The 9,554-nt window shown below is 39.1% G+C and overlaps 1 protein-coding gene across 1 annotated transcript in view; it reads right to left on the minus strand.

Annotated features, from left to right (window-relative positions):
- The window catches only part of LOC102862693 (chromosome unknown open reading frame, human C21orf91), a 38,165-nt gene extending 28,854 nt beyond the window's left edge, over nucleotides 1–9,311 (minus strand). The window contains exons 1-2 of the mRNA XM_006889820.1: nucleotides 9,263–9,311; nucleotides 8,225–8,358 (exon numbers count right to left, since the gene is read on the minus strand). Of these exons, the coding sequence (XP_006889882.1) occupies nucleotides 8,225–8,351 (127 nt within the window). The 5' untranslated portion in view covers nucleotides 8,352–8,358; nucleotides 9,263–9,311. The remainder of the gene's footprint in view (nucleotides 1–8,224; nucleotides 8,359–9,262) is intronic.
- Between the last annotated feature and the right edge of the window lie 243 nt (nucleotides 9,312–9,554).

Consider the following 9,554-nt stretch of genomic DNA (forward strand, 5'->3'; position numbering starts at 1 on the left):
ATTCCAATGATGCGCATGTTATTTCTCTTGATGGTGTCCCACATTATTCTTAGATTTTCTCCCTTTTCCTTCCTTTTTGATTCTGCTTCTTGCTCTAGCAGATCAGTGGTGATAATTCTATCTTCTATTTCACTGGTTCTGTGTTCTATCTCTTCAATTCTACTTATGTGTCCCTCCATCATGTTGACAGCATCTGAAACACTGGACCTCATATTTTGGATCACGGTTTCTTGTTTTTCCAGTGCCTCAAGTGCCTCGTTTGTGTTATCTGCATTGTTCTGGATTTTTTTTTAGCTCCTCCTGGTTTTTGCTTGTAGTATCCTGTAGTTCTTCGAGTTTGTCTTTCATCCATTGAAAATATTCAATCACTGTTCTTTTAAATCATGTCAGAAAGTTCCATCAGATTTTCTGGCTTTAGGAAATCCATTGCTACTGTGTCACCTTTTTTTGGGTGACATCTTGTTTTGCATTTGTGTAGTGTGTAGGGTAGCTTGTTTTCTTCTAGACATTGATATATTCTTGATCTGAAGACAATTTCTCTGAATTTCTGACTCAAGGAAAAGGTCAGTTCTGAGCCTGTGAGAGCAGCCTTTTGTAGGTACGTCAGATCGATTGACTGGTTGTGTAGGCACAGGTGTGGAGCTAAATGGGGTGGGGCAGGCAGGGGGGTGAAATAATCACCAGGGTGGATCAACCACTTGAGGGACCTCACTCAGAGCTTAGCTGTCCAGGTGTGCTCATGATTGAGGTCCCTGATCAAATTCCAGCTGTCTGTCTCCCACTCAGCAGTTCTCACTCAATGTCCTCTACCCAGTGCCCTCGCCCTGTCCGAGCAGGGTCCTGGGTCTAGCAGGACCAGTGAAGACTCAGTCAAATTTCCATAAAGCCGTATGGGTTTAAGATCCCATGGTTCCTAAAACTATTTGTATCAATAAAAGTTCTTACTACCTCTAAGCTTTCCCCTTTCAAATGGGTCCAGCAGCTTCTGGCTTTTGCTGATCCTAAGTACACACTGAAATGTGGACCGGAGTGCAACCCAGGCTGTGTGTTCCTATAGTTCCGAGTCTAATCCAACAAAAGTTCTTATTCAAATTCCTACTGTCCACGTCACACAACAGACCCACCAGGTTTTAGTGGGGCTTAAGCGAATTCAGCCAATTTCCCCACTAACCTTTTATTCCTTTCAGGTGAGTTCCAAAGCAGCTCAGCTAGTGGGGTCCAGCTTTTGCCGGATCCATGATGGGACTGCGGCGTGGCAGGGCATTAAGTTTTTACAACTTCTAAAATAATGTGTTAAAAAAAGTTCTGATTCAAATTCCTGCTGTTCACGTCATACTGTGATGGTCAGTCTCTATGGAGTGTGAAGTACTCTCTAGTGTCCCGTCTCTATGCAGCTTGCTATCCCTCTGGCTCTTCACCCTGTACTCTCCACTGCTGCCATCTTCCCAAGTCCCCAATCCTGTGCCAATCTTATTGTCTCTGACACATCTACCCCAATAATCCTGAATCAATCCATCTCATCAAGGGTCTTACTCTCCTGCACTGTCCCTCCACCCTCCCGAACATGACGTCCCTCTCCAAGGACTGATCCCACCTTGCAACATGTCAAAAGTATGTCCAATGAAGTTTCTGAATCCTTGCCTCCAAGAACCAGCCTGGCTTCACCCTCTCCAGGACGAACTTGTTCGTTCTCCTACAAGTCCATGGTATATTCAATACTTTTCTCCAGCACCAAAGGTCAAAGGCATCAACTCTCCTTCTATCATGCCTAGTCATTGTCCAGGTCTCTGATGCACAGCAAGTACTTGCAAAGACCATGGCCTGTATTAGGTGTACCTTAGTCTATAGACAGACACTGTTGCTCTTCAGTACTTTGGAGCAGCACTAGACAGAAGACTTTCCCAAAGCAATTCGTCTTTCAATTTCCTGGCTGCTGATACCAAGAGTGTAGAGCCAAGCAAACGAAAGCTGTCAACAATCTCAATCTCTTCATCATCTATCATGATGCCAATTACCCCAGTGGTGAGAATCTGTTTTCTTGATGTTGAGTTCAATGGAGAAAAGACTGAAACTGTCAAGGACTTCATCTGACTTGAATTCAGTGTCAACAAACATCTTAAGTTGTCAAGCAGTCAAGAGATCAGGAGACATATTGCACTGGAAAAAGTCTGCAGTCAAGGATCTCTTTAAATTATTGGGAGAAATTTAGGTTGGTTTGAGGACGAACATGAACCTGATTTAGGCCATCGTCTTTTCAACTACTTGCTATGCATCTGGGAGCTGGACCATGCATAAGAATGACAGAAGAATTTGAACCTTTGACAAACAAATGTATCTTGGAAAAGGGGCAGCCATAGTGCTCCTAGGGGGGGAAGATGACAAAACTTTCTTACATACACTGGGCATGTTAGAAGAGGTTATTTCTTGGAGAGGGATATCATATTTAGAAAGGTTGAGGGTTGGTGAAACAGAGGAAGATCCTCAACCAAAAGGATTAACATGGGGACTGCAGCAATAAAGTATGTCAGAGATGTCGAGGATAGTACAGGATAGGACAAGGCTCAGATCTATTGTTCACAGGGTTTTTATGGGTCATACACAACTCAATGGAACCTAACAACTCATATTTGAACAATGAAGTATAACTATTAGATCCATTTTAAGAATTAACACTTATTTAAAGTGACATAAAACACAGTTAAGGAAAATAAAAAGAATAACTACTCAGAGCTTCTTCTCTCTAACTTAGTATCTCATGGAAATTGTTCCTTATTTGGAGATCCAAGACCATGATTTCCCTGGACATTTCAATTACCTGTCCTAATAGCCATGTTTATGTTTCTGCTCTATCTGTTCACAGCATAATGCCTAATGTCTTAAAAGCTTGCAATTAATTGTCAAATCAAGGTACAACAATTCCTCTTTATTTTCAGAGAGCAACAGAGAAAAAAGGAGAGTGAGGAAATGGAGTGTGTGACCATAACTGCCTCCCTAAACAATTGTCTAATAAAAGAATAAACATATCGTACCAAGCTACCATTACTGAATGTTTTGATCAAAGATTCTATAGAAGAATAGTAATGAAAAGTGGAAAATTACAGAACAGAATTTCAAATTCTCAGGTAATCCAGACTTTCTGAATCAATGAGTGTGGATGATCCCCTGAAATTACTGCACTGAGATACTCTCTTAAACTCTGAGATATTCTTTTAACTATAAACCAAAACTATACTTGAACCTTCTTAAAACTAAACATCACTTTAATTAGTCAAGAATGTCTGCCTTTAGCATTGTACTCTCTTAAGATCTGTCTAGACAAGATGAAACACAATAGTAGTTTGAAGAATTATACAGCAATCTTAGGGAGCATTTCACAATGGAAAAGAAAACTCTAGAAGGGGGGAGAAATAGTTGCACTATCAGAATGTAATCACTGTTGCTTATTTGTACACGTAAAAAATTTTGGCATTAGTGTATGTTCTGCTGTGTTCGTTCTCAACAATAAAAGAATATAAAAGTAATTAAGAAAAAGTATGTACTTCTTTCTAGTATTATCAGCAGTAGCCAAGCTAAGGCTCAGAGTGACTAGGCTTTATATTAAAAAAAATAACGCTACTTTCGGTTAATACAAGTAAACAGGGTAGCCGCTGTGGAAAAGAGGATAATGGTAGACTGAATTAGCTATTTGCAGCTTTTCTATTATAGTGTAGGTCCCTTTATGCTATGTGAAAAGACGGTATTGTCAGGACAGGACACATGAAAGAGTTGGAATAGACCTAGAGTTGTGAATATATAATTCTGCCTCCTTCATCAAATTAGGGATTTAATAACAGGATTCAAACTGTTTCTTGACTACTGACCATGATCAATGTTATAATTAAAGACTAAGAATCAAGAAAGAATGAGATTAAAGGTAACTTTTAAGTTTATCAGTGCCTTCACCAAGAGAATACATCTCTAGATTTATTTTTCTCCTAGAAAGATTACTCAGGATCTGAATTTGAGTCAGTGTCTAGAAAGAATCTTGGGAAGATGAACAAATCAAGATAAAGAAATCTGAGAGTCACTAAAGAGAAAACAGCTAGATATATGATTATTCATTATAGCTATTGTTAGTTGGATGATGGCTGAAAGCAGAGAGTACCAGAGGAATTTCCCATTTGTTTCATCGATTATGCAAAGGCATTTGGCTGTGTGGATCACAACAAACTGTGGATGACTCTGAGAAGAATGGGAATCCCAGAACACTTGTGTTTATGAGAAACCAATACTTGGACCAGGAGGCAGTGTCAGAACAGAGTAAGGGTTCAAAATCGGGAAGGGTGTATTCCAGGGGTGTGTCCTATGCCATATCTGCATAACTATATGCAGAATATATCATCTGGGAGGCTGGGCTCTAAGAGGAGGAATGTGGCATTAGGACTGGAGGAAGACTAAGCAACCACCTGTGTTATGCAGATAAAACCTTGTTTGCTGAAACTAAGGAGGGCCTGAGCTTTTGCTGCAGAAGGTCAAGGACTGCAGCCTTCAATATGGATTGAAGCTCAACATCAAGGAAACAAAGATTCTCATTAGCAGGCCAACTCGCAGCACCATACTGTGATTTACTGCCTCTGGAAACCTGCTGGTAGGTCAGCTATGACTTGATTCAACTTGACAATGCATAACAGCAAGAAACCTCTTTAAAGAAAAACAGAATAGAATGCTTAAGAGTAAATTTAAAACCACTATGAGATAGCATCTCACCCAAGTAAGAATAACAAAATTTAACAGAACAACAAGCAGCAAATGCTGGTGAGGTTGTAGAGAAACTAGAAACCCTTATTCACTGGTGGAAGTGTAAAATGGTGCAACCACTCTGGAAAGTGGTATGGCGCTTTCTCAAAAAGTTGCAAATAGAGATACCGTTTGACCCAGCAATTCCACTACTGGGAATATACCCCAAAGAGACCATAACTGACATTCAAGCAGATAAATGCACACCATGTTTATCATGGCTTTGTTCACATACAAGGAGTTGGAAACAACCTAAGCGTCTATCAACAAATGAATGGACAGAGAAACTCTGGTATATTCACACAATGGAATACTATGCAGCTTTAAAAAACAAGGAACTCATGCAATACTATTAAAAATGGGTGACCCTGGAGGACATTATGCTGAGTGAAATATCTCAGTCACAAAAGGAGAAATACTGGATAGTGTCACTCTTGTAAAACAGAACTGATATAGGGATTGTGGGGAGACTCAGAAAGATGGGATAAATAATGTATACCGCATTGAAACGGATGGGGGAGAAAACTGTTTAAAAGGGATATGTAATTAGGTATTACAAAGACTGCATAATGGAGTGGACCTTGGGGGAGAGATTGTAAAACAATGAAAGAATTTTTTTTCTACTTTTCAAAGAGAAGTGTGTACTGGGGGTAGGGGAGGGGTCAGCAGGGAGAAAAGTGCGACAATGAATGAAAGGAAATCCAAAGTCTTTGCAAATTTTCATTAAAAGTAATAATAATAAAATTTTTTTAAAAAGAGTAAATTTAATAGTAAACCAAGAGGCAAACAACATACTACTACAGTACAAAGAAAATGCTATCAAACTAGTAAAGTTAAATGATCTATCTGTTAAATTTTTCAATAACGCTAAGATTTAGTCAGCAGCGCTGAGCAGAGCACTTGGTGGAAGATATATCAAAGAACATTGACAAAGACTAAGTGACACAAACAATCTAAGAACCTTACTATTTTCCTAGTAATAAGATGTGCTAGTGGCACAGTAGTTAACATATTCAGGTTACTAATCCGCAGTGTTGGAGCTCACTAGCTGCTTCACAAAAGATGGAATAGTTTACTTCTGTAAAGATTGGTGTCTTGGCTACCCCAGGGGTGGTTTTTACTAAGAGTGGAATCAACTTGACAACAACGGTACTTTCACTGATTTTTCAGAGCCTTTACTTTGCTATAAAATTGAAATTTTGTGATATTTAGTATCATTATATGAATTTTATTCACAATATAGCAAATGAAATGGTTATAATGTACTGGACTAGCACTATAATATATATGAAAAGGTATTAAACTGGGTAGAGCTGAAAATAACACCAGTCATACTGAGAAATGTAATTCTAAAATAAAAACACTCAGATTAAAATGGTATTTCATATACATTATGTATAATATTAAAATTCAAATTCAGAATTGTTTTTATCATTTAAATTGAATATTCCAACACAAGAATTACATAATGTATATCTATCGAAATAGGGGTTAGCTAACTGAAATATTTGCAAAGATGACACCCAAGGAATGTCTTTACATATAATTCTCTATATAATGATTGAGAACTGGTTGGAAAGCTAAGCTAGAAAAATAATAATGAAACTCTGCTTTGGTGAAAAAATTCTACTATAGCACTACAAGCACTAAAACTGGTGGACAGAACAGGCAAAAAGGCAATTAGAATTCAGTAAAATGATGGACAGTGTATCACTGGAATTAAGATCACATGCATTAGAATCACATTACTGGGTGTTAAAACCCAGTTCTGTCAATTACTAGGTATGGAACCTCAAAGTGCATTTCTTAGGCCTCTTGTTTTTTCGTCTTTAAAATGTGGATAATAGTAGCTATCCCAAAGCTGTTTTAAGTTAAATAATCCATGTAAAGGGTTATACAAGGGCTTAGCACAGAAATGCCTATGCCCAGCACATAACAATTTGTTCTCACTGCCCCCACAGTTTTGAGCCTTTGTTCTTGTTTCCTTAATTGTATAGAAGGCTTGGCTAGATAATTTCTGATGCTTTTAACTCACATAAAATTAAAATTCTACAAAGTATCAAAACATGTAGGGCCAAATCTAAATTTCCTAAGAACTATATTATGCTTTGCATAATTATCCATACTGTAATTTCAATGACATTAAAGAATCCATCCATTAGAAACAAGTTATAACTATATTAATGATAAAGTTATATATATTTATACAATCCATAATAAATCCATACATTTCCATTATCCAACTAAGCAAATGCTATTCCAGAGTACAGCACCAAAACTATCATAGTACGATTTTAAATTAAAGATGAATGTCATATAACTGACCACACGAATGTTGTTACATATTTTAAGAGTCTACTCTGTAATTCTTCCTTTTCCTAATATAATGTCTAAAAATATCTGGTGACTTCAACAATATCTGAACAAGTCTCAGCAGGAACCTAAAGTAAGTTATCCTAATATTTTATTATTATAAGCACATATCATATCTTACTTATTAAACAGAAAAGGGAACACAATTTAAAAATTCAAATAGATTGTTCAGGAAAAAAGATTGAAATGCTATTTTCAAACAATCCAAAGTATATAGATTTACTAAATCTCTTTACTGATTTAGTAACAATTATAACCTCAAATGACAAGTGAATCTTTTTTACTAGGGGAATAGTATCTTTTTGGGGAGTGGCTTATAAATACTTTAAAAACCTAACATTTTGACATTATGATTAAAAAAATTCCATACATTTATTTGAAGCAAACTATAGGCACATTAACCACACATCAGCACTAATATATACTTTCAATCAGAGATTTATTTTTCCTTAATATTGGAGAATTTTTTTTCACATACTCTTGAGACATCATCAAGTAATTTAAAAAAAAACAAACTAGTTTTAGGTAAGATTTGTACATCTTAACAAAAAAAGAGATAATAAAAAATTTTAAAATTATCTTTCCAGTATAGTATGTGGAGGAGCTCAGGTCTAATTTAGGGACATTCCACAATTTTTAAGTTTGAAATGCATACTTAACTGGTTTATTATATATCCTAGCATGAAAGGGTCACAGGAATAAAATTACTTTTGCACATTATTGTGAACGTTTTATTATGTTGTTCTTAGTAGTAAGATAGAAGGTGTATTAAAATCTGAAAAGCTAATAAGCTTTTAAATCAGAAAACCCATTATCAGTCAACAATCATGGCTCATTTGGATATTAAAAAAAAGTAGGGTTAGTACCATGGGGGCTTAAAAAAAGGAAAGAGAAAACCTCATTGCTGTTTTAATGTAAGTTTTCTTTCAAGAAACCCATATCAACAGATCTCCACATTTTATAGTTGGCGCAAATTGTAATTATTTAAAAAGTTCAAGATTTATCTTATTAGTTCAGCACATCATAGTTGTTGCAAAGCTCATGACATGAAATTAAGAGTATAATGTGTCCTTACCCTCAATATTTAGCTCAAAACATATGTGGCAGAAAGAGAGGGTTTCTTTGTCTGTTCCCAGTTTGCAAACACTGCAAATGTTGTCATCATTCAAGTCAATGCTTACAAACTGCTCCTCTTCGTTCATAGTGCCCCTATTAAGGAACAAAAAAAAAAAAAGTTGCACTATTTCATCAACTTTTTATGAACCCATTATTTGGCACTTCGAGGGAAAAAGAATGCTGTATAACAAGAGTTCCATCAAAGTGTCAGTGTCACTCTTATACTTCAATAACACTCTTTGATTGTAGGAAGACACAAAGCTAGTAAAACGTAAAACTTAGCCATGCGTGTCATTAATAGCCATGTGTGGTTTTTTTTTTTTTTTCGGTTCTCTATTTTATTTAGAGGAGACCTGAAAGAAATGCATTCTGACCTCGAATAACAAAGCACAAAAAACACCTCAGCATGAAAGGCCTTTTCTGCTACCCATTTCTGTCAACCCACTTAGTGCTGTTAACGCAGTAAAACAGCAGAGTGCTCGGAACTCCTTCGCTAACTTCATTGTGTGAACCTGGAAAGCCAACTTGGCTCAGCCAGGTTTCCTATCGGAGATCGGCGGCAAAACAGCACGTGGAAACGCACACAAGCGGGGCGGGTGTCCCGGCCGCGTCCACAACATCGGTGATCAGCGGCTTGGGCCATGCACGGCCCGCGGAGAGGCGGACAAGACAGGACGGGAGAGGCTGTGGGGTCCCGGGGAGACAGGAGCGCCCTCAGGCTTCTTCCCACCGCTGAAGGGGTCTGAGGCCACCCCAGCCAGCCGGCCCGGGGTCGGCGCTTCAGGGAGCCAGGTTCCCGCCCGGTCTCGGGCTTTCGGGGCGCACCCCCACCTCTACGGAGCCCCGGACCCTCGTTCCTCTCTCTGTTCACCCGTCGGTGTGGCCCGAGCGAGAACGCGCGAGGGATCGCGAGGATCGGGAGTGCGATGGCTGTGGGGCCGACGGTGGGGGCAGCAAGCGGGGCAGGGACAACGGGACAGAGGAGTGGGATGTTTACCGTCCAGCTCCGCGTCCCGCCGCTGCCGTTCCGCGGCTCGGGCTCCTCCACTATTGTTTCCGGCCGCTACCGAGGCGGCCGTCGTGAGCTCGGCTCCGCCCCCTCCCGATGGTGCGATCCTGCGAAGTCGCGGGGGAGGTCGGAGCGGCCGCGGACGCAGGTTTGAGCTCTCAAGCCGCCCACGAGATGGATTCTCCCCTCTTGCAAAGAATAAGCATCGTTTACTTTGATATCCTTGTGATTCTGTATCTGGTGCTTCAGATCTTTCACCGTTCTCTGGAACGTGGCTCCT

This window comes from Elephantulus edwardii, unplaced genomic scaffold (genome assembly GCF_000299155.1).
Source record: "Elephantulus edwardii isolate Elephantulus edwardi_28Jun2011 unplaced genomic scaffold, EleEdw1.0 scaffold00081, whole genome shotgun sequence".
Taxonomy (NCBI): domain Eukaryota; kingdom Metazoa; phylum Chordata; class Mammalia; order Macroscelidea; family Macroscelididae; genus Elephantulus; species Elephantulus edwardii.